Raw genomic sequence first — 17,200 nt, forward strand, 5'->3', positions numbered from 1 at the left:
GCATTCAAGCATGTCAAGTGCATACGTTTCATAAGACGCACCATATCTTTTCAAGTTTGGTGAAGTTATATCATCAGATCTAGAGGACACCAGCTCCAAAAACTTTAACCTTGGTGAGGATCGGAGATCGTTAAAATGTGGGCAAACTGATTTCTAAATTCATATGTTCAATGTACCATTGAACAAAATATTAAACACGGTATTAAAATATGACTTGCATGTGTGGGTGAGTTATAATTATGTGAGTTATAATTAAATATTAATGGTGCATCCTAGAGTTCATGCAACCATAACACCACTGATTATTAATTATCAATTATCCATAGACACATATTTTGAATTCCTCCACTTGAGGAGGAGCTTCCATAATAAACCATGGACGATGTCAACAACAGCTGATTAATAATAAATTCAAGTAATGTAAATCTATATAAAGATTCAGGTCTGTATTAATATAAACAATCTATAAGATAAGCTATATAGCTTAATGTTTAATTGTGTGCCCAAGTTGCGTATTTATCATAATTATAATTAGTTCCAATTAAAATAAGTCAGCATTTAGGGGATACATTAGGGCACCATTACTCTAGCCTGTAACCTGTATAGGATAAGGAGGTGGATCAAACAGTCCACTTGCTATTAATTATGGACTTGCTTCTATAATATTAATATTTTTGAAATATCAAAAGTCAAAAGGGGCCAGAATACAATTGGCATACATGCATGTGTTTGTTTCAATGATTCATTAAAAATTTACTCGGTAAATAAATGCAAAGTAATGGAGTAATTTTAACTTAATTCATATATTCAGACTTGACAGTACTCTGGTATATGTACTGGTAGTCGGTGCCGGACATCTCATCGAAAGACAACTCGTCGAAAGCGACAACTCATTGAAAGTCAACTAATCGAAAATAAAACTCACCGACGCGACATGTCAATGAAAGACATCTCGTGGATGACGACAACTCGTCGATATGATTGAAATGAAAATATAAATGTTTGAACACTTTCAGGTTAATGTCTTCATTTTATTCTCAGTCACGATATGGCTGAGGGAGGAAGTGATTTTACATTATTCCATAATAAAACAAATTAATGTAACAAATGTGATCGGAAAAATGAAAAAAAAGTTATTTGAAAAAAACAAAATGTTAATAAGTGCGAATACAATTAAAATTTTTGATACGTATTAGTTATTGTGTTTTACTTTTCACTTTTAGTATCTACTTTTTCACTTTTATTTTCACTTCCGATAAGTTTCGATGAGCATCGATGTATTGTCGTATCCATGAGATGTCTATTCCATGACTTGTTGTATCGATGAGCTGTCCATTCGGTGAGTTGTCGCATCGATGAATTTTTTCAATGAGTTGTCTTTCGATGAGTTGTCATAGACCCACTGGTAGTTTATAAAATGATAATGAAAGGAAGGAAAAATAAACACTGAAAACCATTTACATATTTTCATGACTATTTATTGAAGGCAAGTGATTAAAATCTCTCAAACTAAGGACAATGTCTTGCAGTAATATTGAAAACAAAAACAACCTCAAAATGAAAACAAAGGTATCAATTAATATTCACTTACTCTTCATATGATGAAAATTATCTTATTAAAAAAAGATGTTCAGAATCCACTCTTTCCTAAAATTTTACCAGTGTATTTAAATTTGTAGTAAAGATCAATAAAGAAAATATCCAGCAAAATTATCAAGAGTATGTTTACATTTTCACTGCATGCAGTCTTCAGATATAATTTCTATCAAATGCACATTTCATACATACATAGTATGTGAATCATGAAGATCAGAATACATTGTTCATGTAATAACATTTAGCTTGTAAATATTTTGTCAATAAACTAAATATGTATACACATAAAAGAACTAATTCATAATTTATAGATACAATTCATTTTGTGCTCAGAGTTAAAATGATAAAACAGGACAAAAACAAAACAAATGGACGGTTTGTGTTGAAATTGAATATCTTGAATAAATTAAAACAGCTACCGGTAGTTGAAAAATATATAGCAATTTCCAACTCTTGGTGACTTCTTATTGATTTTATAAAATAATTAAAGCACTGACCCAATAAAAAATGTCATTACAGCAACTAAAAGAAACTTTTGTGAAAAAAAGTTCACAAATTTTAATATTAATCTTCATAATTTTTTTTTTAGAAACTTGTAAAAAACTAAACAAGTAAACCTATAATTGCCAGCTACATGTATTTAAACGTGATATCACATAAGTTTGTGTGAGGTATTAAAAACTGGACTAAATTGTGTTGAATACATGTATCTTTAAAATACTCTGCTCAATGATAAAACAATTTTTTAAAAAGTTTATTCATGATATAATAAAACATTTAAATAACATACCTAAAGGTCATCAGGTATTTTGGAGGTGCACATGCAGTTGTTTAAATGTAAATATAAAATTTTGACTAAAATGTGTGTACAGTAATAAAAAGAGAAGAGTTGCCCTGGTAATAAAGGAAGCACACTTAACAAGTACATGTACTTATTTACAATTAATCACAATAAGGATACATGTGGACTTACCAATAAAAAAAAAGAAAGAAATGTACATTATTTATCAAAATCCAGTTAAGCATTGGAAAGCCCCCAACCCCCCACCTCCCTGCTCTTTATACGCATTCTATTTTTATCGACCTCAATTAAAAAAGTTTAACCGTAGTTTATTATCCTTGAGGTTAAAAAAAGGATTGTTACAATTCAAATCTCAAACATAAGTCAAATAAACTTTGACGTTAAAAAAAAAATCAAATTTTTTGGGGATACGATTCCAAACATGATATTTATAAATACATGCAGTCTGCACATAATTAAGCGAGACCTTGTTCATAATAACAATAAAACTCACATGATGCCTAAAAATCACATATCACAGAATGCTTATTTTTTCTTGACAACCTTCTCAATATCTTTGTGATTCGAACTTCAAGTCTTATAATAAACAGTAATCATTACAAATCAGAAGGCTCTCCACATTATAACACATTCATTCTTCAACGCTAGCAATAAATTAGTTCTACTTTGTACAACTATCATCAAATTGTGTTAAGTTCATATGTTGATATATAATGTACAACAATTCCAACAATAACAAGTAATAAATGAATCATTGAATTTTCATGGGTTTATTCCTTCCATGAACAAACTTTACTCCATGTCAATTTAAGCTGTATGCTTCCTTCAATATTTAACCAGTTGTCACATACTTTGATTTCATTAATTGTAACAGTAAATAACAATATCATGTAATTTATAACAACCACAAAAAATTTAACTCCAAGTACATGTATTTACAACTCCATGAAAATGCATAGAATATAACTTTATTCTACATTTTTACCATAACAATGTAATTTTGCATAATATTTCTCAACTGAAATCCAATCTAAGAAATTGGACTGAAAGTCTGATAAGTCGTGCACATGTTCAATAACATAATATATTATACTGTTTTGACCAATATGATTCTAGGAACAAGTACATGTGTGCACATGTATGTAAACATGCAAAGAAGACATTAGTTAAACGAAAATCAGGGAGAGGGAAAATGCTGATGAGCTAAAGTGGGGAAATGTAAACAGGTAAAGAAAGCTCAATATTTTCTCCAAAAAAATAGTGAATTTTACAGTAATGAATGTGATAAATTCCCAAACCAGAATTTTAATGCTGACACACTTTTCAGTCCTGAACAGTAGAATAATGTTCTGATATCAGTCTTAGAAGCCGCTTTGATCATAGACGAGACGGGTCCATCACTCTCTCATAAAACAAGAGGTAGGCCTCCGAAGAAACTGCTCGACTAGCACTTGTAGGACTGACCCTGCGGAAGAACGAAATTGAATGAAAAAATACTGGGAAAAAAGGAACCTCATGAAAACAATAATGAAGTTTATTATACTTTAAAATAGGTGACCCTTATTTAACAATAAATATAACATACAAAAGCAGATTTAAATAAAACAAAAATTTTATCCATGGATTTTTTGGTTTTAGCAGACCTAAAAAAAAATATCATCTTTCAATTTTGATGGTTGCTTTTGAGTTCCATGAATGGTAACATATGTATAGTATAAAAAAAATAGCAGCATACCTCGTATCATTGAAAACATTCCACTCGCCACTGTAGGGGTGTTTACAGTTGGCCGTATAATGACCAGAGTGGACCCCACCACTGTGATTACTGACTCCATACAAGTTGTACAGCACTCGCTTTCCTCCTGTAAGTATGGATAGTATTGAAATATATAAACATAGGTAATCACAGATTACAAAGCTCACCGAGACGAGACATCACCCTTTTGAGACTTCACCTTTATGAGACCACCTTTATCATATTAAATGAAAATCATACTTTATGATCTTGGATATTCATGGATTCTGTTTTGACACAATATCGTATATCATCTGTTAAAAAATTGTATGATAATCATATGTTCATATGTTAATCAATACAATAATATAAAATTAAATATTGCATCCTATCATATTTACAACATATATCATATAATACAATAAAATACCATAATAAACAATGATGAGATATGATATTGTAACGTATGATATGACATTGTATTGTGTTATACGTTATTGTATTTGATCAAATAATACAATATCATAATATATAAAACTATATAGTATTATATTACAATATCATATTACATAATACATCATAACATTGAAACATATGATATCATATTGTATAATATAGTATGATATTGTATGATACTGTATCATTTTTGATACATAATTTGATATTGTATCATATGATACAATATTATTTGATATCGTATGATACGATATTATATATTACAGTATCATATTATACAATTTCATGTGATATAATTCTATATTACAGAAACTCATATCATATTATACAAAATCGTATGATACAATATTATAGAATATACAATATTGTATCATAGGCTACAATATTATATTTTGCAATATCTTATGTAATAGTATCATGTGATTAAATAATAAATTAATAATACAATATAATATTATACAATATTGTATCATAATATACAATACTATACATAACGATATCATGATACAATATCATAACATAAAATATCCCCAAAAAAATATACAATATCATATCGTATCATATAACTTTTTATAATATTACATATGATATTATATTGTATCATATTAAACAATATTGTTTCATACCATACAATACTATATCATAGAGATCATGTTATATCATTTATCAACAAACACATCTATCTATCGAGCAGGTTTGAGTGAGGTAGGAGATTTCTTTAGCATCATTGATAATGGAGATCAAGCTCTGCATCTGAAGCAACCTCTGCGTTTCATTTATAATATAGTTAAATCAACTATGCAAGCTATCATCTATTAAACATGTGACCTGTTCCAAAATAAACTAAACCTCATCCAGCATCCGAAACCTATGGCTCAGATTCAGCATTCAAGCCAGTCAGGTGCATTAGTATACATATGACGCATCTCCATGCAAGTTTGGTGAAGTTCAGACCAGTAATAACTAAGATATCATCATCAGAGGGAACTAGCAATCAAAACCTTAACCTGCTCCAGCATCCGCAACCTATGGCTCAGATTCAACATACATGCCTGTCAGGTGCATCTGTATCATAAGACACACCATCCATTCAAGTTTGGTGAAGTTAGGACCTGTAAAAACTAAGATATATTTTTTAGCATCCTTGATAATGGAAATCAAGCTCTGCATCTGAAGCTTCCTCTGTGATTCATTCATACTACAGTTTAATCAACTATGCAAGTTTGAAAAAGTACTATTATCTATTAAACATGTGACCTGTTCCAAAAAACTTAACCATATCCAGCATCTGAAACCTATGGCTCAGACTCAGCATTCAAACCTGTCAGGTGCATCAGTATCATAAGATGCACTATCCATGGAAGTCTGGTGAAGTTAGGACAAGTAGTAACTAAGATATAATCATCAGAGGGCACCTGTTTCAAAAACTTTAACCAGCTCTAAAAACCTTAACCTCCTCCAGCATCCGAAACCTATAGCTCAGATTCAGCACCCAAGCCTGCCTGGTGCATCAGTATCATAAGACACACCATCCATGCAAGTTTGGTGAAGTACGGACCAGCAGTAACTTAGAAATTGCTATCAAAGGGCACCTGCAACAAAAACTTTAACCAGCTCCAAAAACCTTAACCTCCTCCAGCATCCAAAACCTATAGCTCAGATTCAGCACTCAAGCCTGTCTGGTGCATCATTATCATAAGACACATCATCCATTCAAGTTTGGTGAAGTACGGACCAGCAGTAACTTAGATATTGCTATCAAAGGGCACCTGCAACAAAAACTTTAACCAGCTCCAAAAACCTTAACCTCCTCCAGCATCCGAAACCTATAGCTCAGATTCAGCACTAAAGCCTGTCTGGTGCATCAGTATCATAAGACACACCATCCATGCAAGTTTGGTGAAGTACGGACCTGCAGTAACTTAGATATTGCTATCAAAGGGCACCTGCAACAAAAACTTTAACCAGCTCCAAAAACCTTAACCTCCTTCAGCATCTGAAATTTAGGACTCAGATTCAGCATCCAAGTCTTTCAAGTCCATAAGTAGGTCCAGATGCATCATCCATGCAAGTTTGGTGAAGATAGGACAAGTGATAGCTTAGATACAGGACCTGCAACAAAAACTTTAACCAGGTCCGGACGCCGACGCCGAGGGTATAGCATAAGCTCCCCCTGACTTCGTCTCGGTGAGCTAAAAATGAGAGAGAGAGAGAGAGAGAGAGAGAGAGAGAATAAACATAATGAAGCACAAACCTTTCTCTGATGAGTATTCTGTCATGTCAAGGACTTGTGGAAAATCCACACATGTTGAAACTTTCTGGCTGTATCTGCCTTGACTGAATCTTTTTAAATCTATTTATCATTAAGGACAATCCATCTGGCCATGAAAAGCATCTTTTTTACACACACACATATATGTATACATAATGTGAATATGTGTATGTATTAATAAAGATTTTATCTAAAGATGTGATCTGATTGATACTATACTCTGCCCAAGATATTCTGGATTTACATTTGGCTTAATTACCTGATATTCATAAATACCTCAAGGTTCAAACGATGTTCATTCAAAAGTATGAAAAATTTCCAATATTCGCCCCTGTTAGCTTATCAGTTTTCAATACAATGCTAAAAAATGTGATGTCTACGGAGATTTTGTATTGCAGCAAGCCCGGATGATAACGTTGAAAAATTGCGTGATGCATTCTGAGTGTATGCAAACATGTAAACATTCCCCATTATAAATCTCTGTAAGGAATCTGTTTTCGTTCCTGTGAATTTTTCCAAGTGAAAGATGATAATGTGTCAATGAAATTATCTTGGAAAATATCCTTTTCAACTATTTCAATTGCACTTTCTTCCCAGGTATGTGTATTTTTATTAAAAATCGTCAAAATGTGCTGCATAAATATCTTGGGACAGGCAATGATATACCAGTAAAACAAATGTACATGTTTTACTTGTATGCACATCATTCTCCAGTAACTGGTTTATATTTTACTTGTATAAAGGATACGTAATACCAATATGGTAGGAAATCGTTGTATGGAAAACATTTTTGTGCATCTCATTCTCTTTCTACATTTTGAACAAGTCTGAAAAACAACAAAAACACTAAATTAACAATTCTACCTACAATACTAATAAACCCACTGAAATTTGTTTGTAGTAGAGCATGTACGTGAGCTAAATTTTAAAAATACAATTTCAATTGCTTACTGGTCTTTCATCTCCATCCAGTACTTCAGCCTTCATAAACGCTGTTAGGCACTGTATGATGCTTACATCATTGCGCATCTATTCAAAGCAACAAAAATAATCAGGAATCATTAAAAATCTCCAACTACTGCTAGCAGATATCCACAAAGTTGTCCAATTGCAAATGTTTGTAGGGTGTTTTTTTTGTTTCAGATAACTGGTCATTTAGATGTACATGTACCTGTTATTTTAAATGATATCTTGCAGCTATACTCACTTTAGGAATCGGCACTGATAAATCCCAAAACGGGTCAAAGGTGACGGAACGATGATCACAATCAAACCTCAATTCACTTTTCAGCTGCCCTACAAATATTTCTGTAAGAGAAAGCACACACACAATAGTAAATTTTACTTTTCCCACTGTCCCTTCAATCTTCCCCTTCCCAGATATTAATGAAATAAAATGACTTTAAAACCATGCAAGTTTTAACTTTTTTGTCAGTTTAAAAATTTCTTTTGTTGTGCAAGTCATATAATAGTACATGAAAAAATAATATATATGATAAATAGTACACTGACACTAACCAACAATGTGACTGTTGTCATAGGTGAGATAAACTCTCCAATATTCTTTGGCCTTGTCCTGATCACTGGAAATAAAATGATAAACAATGTAAACTTCTCATAGTACAGTGGTGGTTTGAAAAACAGACTTCTTTGTACTACATTTTAAATATTGACATGTACATATGTATCAAAAATAAAAATTATTGATGGACTAAATCCACAGAAATAAATATGCACGTCTTAGTACATACGTAATTACTGCTTCAGTATTTTGTAAGTTACAGTAATTCATTAAACATGTTAAAGGTCATATGAAACGATATCCTGACCATATTGAGTTATTTACGGGAATGAGTTCATAAGTGCCTATTTAATAAGACTGACGTTGTTTTTTGGATATTTTATGCAAAATGTGAGCGCCACAGTCGATCAAAATTACTTAATTGGGAAAAGGAACATTGACTTACGCGGCTTACCTCCCTTGCTTATGACGTCAGTAAGACCCAATCGCCTTATAAAGCTATGTTGTGAATACAAATATCCATGTCATTTTGCAGCATTTTAAAAGAAAAAAATACTATTTTATATAAAAACTTGTATAATTATACAATAATCAACCACGTCAGTATTTTTTCTCTCAAGAAATGAAATCGTGTGCGTTTTTATTTACATGTAATAGCGTGTACATAATGATATTCAGTTTTGAGACTGCAGGGAGAATAAATGATTTTCTTCATTAGATCCACATGCAAGTATAATATAATTTTAATATAAGCCTATTTATATATTTTATTTTGATCTTTTTAATGAAATTGACAAATTCAAAAATAAGTCTGATCGTTTTTTCCCATTTGGACGTTCATGCAATTCATTAAGATTTTTTTTTCTAAACAACTTGTAGGCCTCATTGTGCCTCATTCGCTTCACGATATATTGTTTGTTTCACTTTCAAATTCACAAATATGTTACCATTTAATTATTTTTAGTCTAATAGAAATTTCTTCAAATGTTTTGTTTTTGAAACGTGTACTTGAATGTGCGGTGTTTTGATTTTAAAACGTGTATGTGCGGTGTTTACTCACAGATCCCTTTTATCTCACTTTCTTCCGCAATGTTTTCTTTCGTTTTTTTTTATCATTATTGATGCTTGTTCTTAATAAAATCTGTTGATTATCTTCACATTCGTTCACAACTATTTTTATCAAACAACCGATTTATTTTACCGATACATTTCTAAATCCTTAAATGCCATATTTCCGCAATCTAATTTAATAAAACGTTAATACACGTGTACACCAGGTATTTTCTAAAGATATTGCTACATGTATATATCAATAAGTCAGAAATATATATTATTTCGAAATAAAATTTAAGAATAATTTTGCGGCATTTTATAGCAGCTCTTAAATACAAAATATGTACACAATGCCTCAAACATTTTCATTGGCCTGCCTTATATACTTTTTTATGTGACAAAATAAATCAAATCAATTTAAATGCTTTAATTCCCTTTAAATGTAGCTCAATCATTATACGTACCGAAGAAGAAAATGATATTTCTATTTCAAAAGGATAAGGATAATTCATTAATCAGCTGTAAATGTTGGAGCATTTCTTTCGTTAAATTTCCACTCCAGTACGGGATCTTCATCATGATTTTACTTTTGTGAGAAGCTGATATTAGATTTATTCATTAACGACCAATTATAACTAAGTCATCTGTAGGCTACTACGAAATCAAATGATCTCATTTGAAAAGAAAGACACGTTCTTATATGCAAAAATTACTAAAATTTAATTGATAAACTACTGTAAAATTACACTAGTTTTAATGCATTGTTTACATCAGTGGGTCTTTGTGACGTCATAAATCCAAAAAATCAAGAACGATAAGCGGGCAAGAATTTTTTCAGGTGCTCAGTTTTCACGGTTATTTCTCAGTAATGCAAAGGCAAAAATATCTTACATCATGTATTTTAACATTTGTTTATACCAAGCTCTATATTCATGAAAGAAAATCATAGTGTTAAAAATCGTTTCATATGACCTTTAAACAAAGAGCCTTGATAAGGTTTGTCATGAACATGTTTAAATAACTTCATGAAAAACTAGCATTCATACTTGCTGAAATCCTCATCCTGGATGGTGACAGGCTTAGGTTTACTTGTCACCTTATTCACATCCTCGTGAAGGCCCTCCAACAGATACCGCAAGAACTCCTGAGCGTCCTGCTGGCTGCAATACAGGTCATCAAGGGTCAGATACAATTCTTATTCAAAGCTAAATTATCTAGAAAGTAATTTTTAAAGTAACAAACAGAATTATTCATCACAAGCAGAATTTCACAAATTCCTGAACTCAAAGAGGAAATGTCTGAATTTGGGTCTTTGGAATTTGGTGACACTTGAGAATTGCACTATCAAGGGTCAGATGCGAATTCTTTTTTAGAAGCAAATTCTGATAAATATGCTAATTTCTTTAATTAAAAAAAAATAAATCCAGAAATCTTGATTATTACAAGCAAACATTCACAAAATTTACATACGCATATCCCATAAATCTTGGAGCAAATCTCTGAATTTGGGTCTTGAAGGAATTTGGTGACACTTGAGAATCGCTTCTTTCATTCCACATTGACTTCATCAAGTTGGCATAGGCTAAAACAATTTTAAAACATCAATAGAAAAAATAAACGAAACTTTTAAAAGATTAAAACTTTTAAAAGATGAAGGTTTGAAGACTGACCCTTTAAATAATTTGCAAATATATATACAAAATAAAAAACATTCTTACATATTCACACTCTTTTTAAAAATTATTTCCTGGGCCAAAAACCACATTGATTATCAATTTTAAAAATAGAGTTGTTGTCCTTAATATTTCTAATTTTTTCACCTGTTTTTGAAGATAAAGGTAGTAGGTGGTTTCTAAACATACCTGTGACAAGCTGGCCCTTCATAGAGCTAGTGGTGGTGTTTTTATCAAAAGTGAAGTCATCCCTCAGAAAATACTCCAGCAGAGGTTTGGTGTTGCTAAGGCACTGTAGTACGCTATTCATGAAACACTAGCCAAGGAGACAAAATATTAGTGTATCAACTAGTGCACAGGACATAACACAAATGCAATATACCAGTAATAGCTTGATTCAACACCACTGATTCAAATAGGATAAAAGGTATCGAATTTTTCTTTGTTCTACGAAGAAGTAGCAAAAAGTAATATACTTGAACCAAACATAAATAAATACAGTAAAGTTTTTATTTTACCTTTTGAAAGAATGGCATATCAACATTATGAAATTTTTGATAGATTATAAAGACTCTTTTTGGAATGCGACTTACAGTATTTCCCAGGTTTCTCAGACCAACTTTTCCACCATTCATATGATGAGACAAGGATCCCTGAAATAAAATTAAATTCATCAAACACATCCTCAAATAAAATGTAAACAGCTTGCACATCCACATATCCATTAAGCACATCCACAAATCCATTACAAAAACATTTGAATGGGTCAATAATAATTTTTTTTCAATCTTACAGTACATTCCTTCTGATAACATGGATATAAATGTATAAATTTCATGCCACTCAAAAATCATTAAAACTAAATAGCTTATACATATATATATATATGTATATATATACAGCCTACTCCGGATATATTGAGATTCAGGGGACAATGCAAATTATTTCAATATATCCGTATTTCAATATAAAGCGAAATTGACTGACATGAAGCCGCCATTTTTGAAAGTTCAGTCCCAATGTAAGCATAGAAAACCAAACCCGAACAAATTATTTGGTCATCATTTATCTATCACAGTGAACAGACTACATGAAATATTAGTCCTTCAAAGTTTGATTAAACTTATATCCGTAAGTTTTGTAAGTTTCATTTTGTTACTATCTTAAACCTCGTCATAATCTCCGATTGCATTCTTTTACATTTAAGAGAAAAATCACTAGACTCAAACGTTACCTCAATACATCCGTATATGTAAAAACAAAAAATTCAACAGTGAATAAATTTTACTTTTTAAAAGAAGTATAAAAACACACATGATGAGAACTTATCAATTAACACCTTTGTATATCATTAACCAGGCTGTCTGGCATAATTACTGTCACCAACCGTGACGACAGCCGTCTGGGAGTACTTCAATATAACCGTTATGAAAACATCTAATTATCACCTATAGGGACCGATCAGTGGCTTCAATATAAGCAAAATTTCAAAATAGCCGATTTCATTATATCCGTTAAATCAATGCAAAGAAAATGAGAGGCAAAAACTGGGGATTTATTTCTTTTTCAAAATAAGCGGAATTTCAAAATAAGCAATTTCAATATAAGTGGAGTAAGCTGTAGTATTAAGTGTTTGTTATTTTCCAAAAGATGTTTTTTTTTAATACATTGCCCAATAGAGTTGGAATGAAAATATACAAAATGAAGACATGTCTGTGATATTTTGACTTTTGAGAGGCGAATTTGATGGTCAAATCTTTTAACAAGAAGAGATGTTCTCTCCATGAGTTACAACAGAGCCATAGTAGTACTTTCCATATTGTAATAAGAATACTAAAACATACATAAACATAAAAGCCCTATTTTTTATATTAACAAATACATGTAGTTCTAAGAGTTCACAAACTGCTGATATTTTAAATTTTATTCATTTTTTTTTCTTCTTGTTAAACAGTTCATGGCAAAAATGCTATCAGATCAATTTCTGTTCATAATGCCGAATCACTAGAAAATGTTATTTTAATTACTACTTACATTTTGCAATTTCAAAATTATACTTTTTAAAAATCTGATAGTGGCAGTGGTGTTTAAATGTTTTCACAACAGGTGGTTGTTAAAAGGAAATACAATGTAGCAAGAGTGCAATAGATATGCAAACATACTGATATGAAATTCGCTATTTAACTTTTTTTTCTCATTAAACACAAATCTCTACTTTATATTGGCTCATTGCTGTCAGAGGATTCTATGAGTAGCAATGGGAAATAGCTAGTATACAAGAAGTTTACTATAACAATCTTATACTTCGATGTCACAATAAAAACCGTAAATATCTTGAAATTCAATTTGTATCACACATGTCAAGGAAATATATCAAAAGTCAAAACACTTATTGATATGAAATAACATGGAAATACATTCATGGACTTACATTGGCATTTACGGGGGATATAGAATTCTGCCCTGTTAATGATGGTCTAGAGTCCAGGGGACTGGAATCCTTCCTGGACATGGGTGGTAAGCTGGCATCTCTCTTCCTACTTATTGATGGAGTGTAACTTTCATCAAAAGAGCTGTTATCCTTCAACAATCTACTATTCCTGGAACTTGTTCTTGATGAATTGAATATGTCATCATTGTCTAGTTTTGCTTTGGAGCCTCTTGGAGTATATTCATCATGAGAAGACCTGTAAGATGAAAGCCCATTCGACTCCTCTCTGCTCCTTATTCTCCGCGAATCCGAATCAGTTAATCTAACATCTGACAATGTATCACTTATATTAGAAATACTCGTGGACCTCCGATTTTTCAGACCACTGGAGGGTCTAGAAGAGGTCCCGGAGCCGAGCCCCGTGCCATAGCTTGGGCTGTATGAACTTGTATATGTACTGGCATAATTATTGGTAGCTTTGAGGGGTCCATTGGAATGGAGACCTGAGGTTGAGGTAGTTTTTATTTTGTAGTTTGTGCCATCAATTTTTCTGCCATAGCTGTCTAAAGGCCCTGGGCCATGGGGTAAAGGCCTTGGTGGTTTGCTAAAATGATAGAATTTTAAAATGAAAAGTATGCGTGAATTTTATGAGACTCAGTATCAGTCACTATAAACAGGCAAGCAAAAATATGATGAATGAAATGAATCTTCAATCTTTTAAAATCATAATAATACAGATAAATAAAATTTACAAAATTTCTTTTACACCAAAGCTTTGTTAATATGCCTATTCGTAAGCATTTAGTTTTTTCAGGCCAAACTATACCTGCTTGGAGTGTAACTCCTAGTTGCACTGTTTTCGCGACTTAAACTGGATGCCCGTTGCCTCGTGGAAACTCTGGTTGATGAGGTTCCATAACTTCCCGTGTATCCTGTTTGTCTTGGAACACCTGGCATGTTGTGGCGACTGTAGTAAGTCGTCATGGATATGTTTTATTTTCCAAGCAGAGACCTCACTATTTCATTCTTCAGTCTGTATAACAAAATGAAAATATTAGGCCTTCTTTAGTTTAATTTAGAAATTGATCTTTTCAACATTCCCTGTGTAAATATGTTTAGGAATGTAAATCAACAACCTAGGTGTGTACAAAGTAATAGTGCCAAACCAGGAGAAGTCACAAAATATAAACTCCTCCAGGACACTCATTTGTTTTCCCATGCCTGTGGCTATATATGCACGGCTTACACCCATTTTATTACTTTCTGGGAAAGTTGCCAACAATTTCTCATGCACACTCATAATTTAACAATTTAATCCATAGCCTAGAATTAAAGATTCATTTTATATATTTTACATTTCTAAACAATCAAATCGCCTTTTACATAACGGTACAAGTTTCCCCTCTATCACCAAACATTGAATAGGCAGAAAAAAAACCTGATAGTTTTGCACGTTTATAAATAAAATGCTGATCTAAACTATAACAACTGTATTGCTTATGATGGATAGGTAGTATTAAATTAATTGTTATCATCCAAGTAAAAATGTTGCTTTTAATGATAGTATGGAATACCATTGCATATCTACAACTCAAATTGTAATCGGATAGCTCAAATGTCAAATGATCATCCACCATCTTGATTACGCTGAAGCACTATTTTCAGCCGTTGTTATGGGAACTGTGGCTGTTTTTTAGGCATTATTACCTCTTAATCTTAATTAAATTCATCGATGAATATAAGTTTACGATATATTAAGGATGAATGTACCTACCTCATACAAGCAAACAACTTTACATGTATGTCACCTTGCTTTTTATCAGTCTCTCCGCGAATCACAACACAGATGTTATTTGGCAGGAAAAAATAAAACACCAAACCGGTTCCGGATTCAGTTTCCTGTCAAAAATACAATTTAAACATACTTTGGGAAAGTAAAAAAGAAAACCGTATATGTAGATATATTTCACGAAATCTGTTTTCTTTTTTTTCTATTAAAAAAATATTTTTCATGCCGACGGGTTGAATGATAGGAGAAATTTTATGCCCGGCTTTGACAGTTATAATTTTTGGCGGGAAATGTAAACCATGGACTTGCCGAAGTGTGGTAGCGTACAAGAAATTTCCAATGCTCTCTCAACCAACCAAGGAAGTATTAAAGTAACCGGGAGGTATATTATGCTTAAGATAATTTCAATTATTGTAATATCAACATATTTAGGGCTAGAATGATTCTGTAAAATTATCTTCGCAAGCAGGGACGTATATACATGTATATATACGCCCCTGTCGCAAGCACAGTTTTTTTTTTATCTGCATCGCTTCTCAAAAACCTCTATGTATATCATGCGGGTTGGGGGGGGGGGCTTTCACCAGAAAACACTAGATTAACTACTTAAAGGTAAACGAATCTCATTAAAATCAAAGACATGAACTTGGATTTCTAATCTGTAGATTGATTCAACACGACTGTATAAACCGCCAGGCGACCCTCTGTGACCCCCAGACTTCGGCGTCTCTGTGTGTAGACACATCCCTCACAGAACCCCTCGAGGGATCAGTGGGATCTCTATTCCAAGTGATCGGCGAAGTGGAACGAGAGGATGGCGGCGACACGCCCATCGTGCGCGCCAGGATCATGCGCTGTGTGGATGGAATGGATCTACTTATGTATAACCGTGCTTTGAGGAATCAACAGAAGTATTTTCAATCCAGAAATGTGACTCTTGTTAGACATAACTAACCAAACAAAAATTCATTTATAAATCTTAATTTTATTTCACAATTATTTATTTCATCAGTTTTTCTTGCCGACCAACATTTTATATGTCTGTGCACAAGCACCTGACGTTATATATACATGCTTTATATGTAAATGATATTTTTCTCATAAAAAATATATATATATATATATATATATATCCTCTACCTAAAAGACTAATTAGATAAAGGGCATATTTTTTATTATGAGAAAAAATATACATATAACTAAACATTCATTTTATTAGTATTCAAAACAGTGTTGTTGTATTTTTTTTTAATATGATCAAAATATTTTAAAAGATTAAAATAAGATTATTTCATCTGCTCACGTAAATTCTGAGCGGATGAAAGAGTTGCACGGTGTAAAATTGCAATAACCATCGTGGCTCAGTAATTGATGTTTCTCAAGTGTATGCAAAGAATATCTATTATTTCGATAGGATGATACACACAAAGAAACGAATTTTCATTGCAAAATTAGACATAGAAGACTCACTTTCTCCATTTTTTTAGTGAGTGTTCCCGAGTGATCTAACGTTTCATAAGATCACGCGCGAAGTCAATTCGTCTATATAAGAATTAAATGAAATGAAAACATTAGTTCAATGCATCCATGAACATGTATATTCTATTGAAGGTCAATATTTCTATGTACATGTATCGATATTAGATATGATTCTTTAATAAATTTATTTTAAACTCCTTATTTTGCTGAGGTGATATATAACTTATCAAATCAAATCATCCAGATATTAAACAAAACGTGTGTGCATGAAAAAAGAAATCACAATACTTCATACAATGTTAAGAAAATAAAAAGGTAGCTAGTGCAGCCACGTATAAGTCTGAACCCAACAAGTGTTGGACAAAGTATACGTAATTAGTTCACATTCAAGT

General features: G+C 32.1%; 2 protein-coding genes across 3 annotated transcripts; one reads left to right on the plus strand and one right to left on the minus strand.

The window, feature by feature from the left end:
* Window positions 1-1,456: 1,456 nt before the first annotated feature.
* On the minus strand, window positions 1,457-15,422 carry LOC128155151 (ubiquitin carboxyl-terminal hydrolase 2-like). Of its 2 annotated transcripts, none has more exons than XM_052816725.1 (14): window positions 15,315-15,422; window positions 14,367-14,573; window positions 13,541-14,144; window positions 11,703-11,762; window positions 11,299-11,425; window positions 10,907-11,018; window positions 10,483-10,596; window positions 8,380-8,444; window positions 8,069-8,169; window positions 7,813-7,890; window positions 7,610-7,688; window positions 6,844-6,942; window positions 4,134-4,260; window positions 1,457-3,863 (listed from the first exon to the last, which is right to left on the minus strand). In XM_052816725.1, exons 2-14 carry the CDS (start codon window positions 14,522-14,524, stop codon window positions 3,776-3,778), a joined length of 1,812 nt encoding a protein of 603 aa, XP_052672685.1. In that variant the 5' UTR covers window positions 14,525-14,573; window positions 15,315-15,422; the 3' UTR covers window positions 1,457-3,775. The 2 variants fall into 2 exon arrangements, with proteins under 2 accessions (XP_052672685.1, XP_052672686.1); XM_052816726.1 differs by lacking the exon at window positions 15,315-15,422 and adding an exon at window positions 15,115-15,250.
* Window positions 15,423-15,518: 96 nt separating this feature from the next.
* On the plus strand, window positions 15,519-17,005 carry LOC128155157 (CST complex subunit TEN1-like). Its single transcript, XM_052816732.1, has 2 exons — window positions 15,519-15,711; window positions 15,995-17,005. The coding sequence occupies exons 1-2, from the start codon at window positions 15,629-15,631 to the stop codon at window positions 16,281-16,283; spliced, it is 372 nt and encodes a 123-aa protein (XP_052672692.1). The 5' UTR covers window positions 15,519-15,628; the 3' UTR covers window positions 16,284-17,005.
* Window positions 17,006-17,200: the final 195 nt, after the last annotated feature.

The sequence above is a fragment of the Crassostrea angulata genome, chromosome 7, assembly GCF_025612915.1.
Source record: "Crassostrea angulata isolate pt1a10 chromosome 7, ASM2561291v2, whole genome shotgun sequence".
In the NCBI taxonomy this organism is placed as follows: domain Eukaryota; kingdom Metazoa; phylum Mollusca; class Bivalvia; order Ostreida; family Ostreidae; genus Magallana; species Magallana angulata.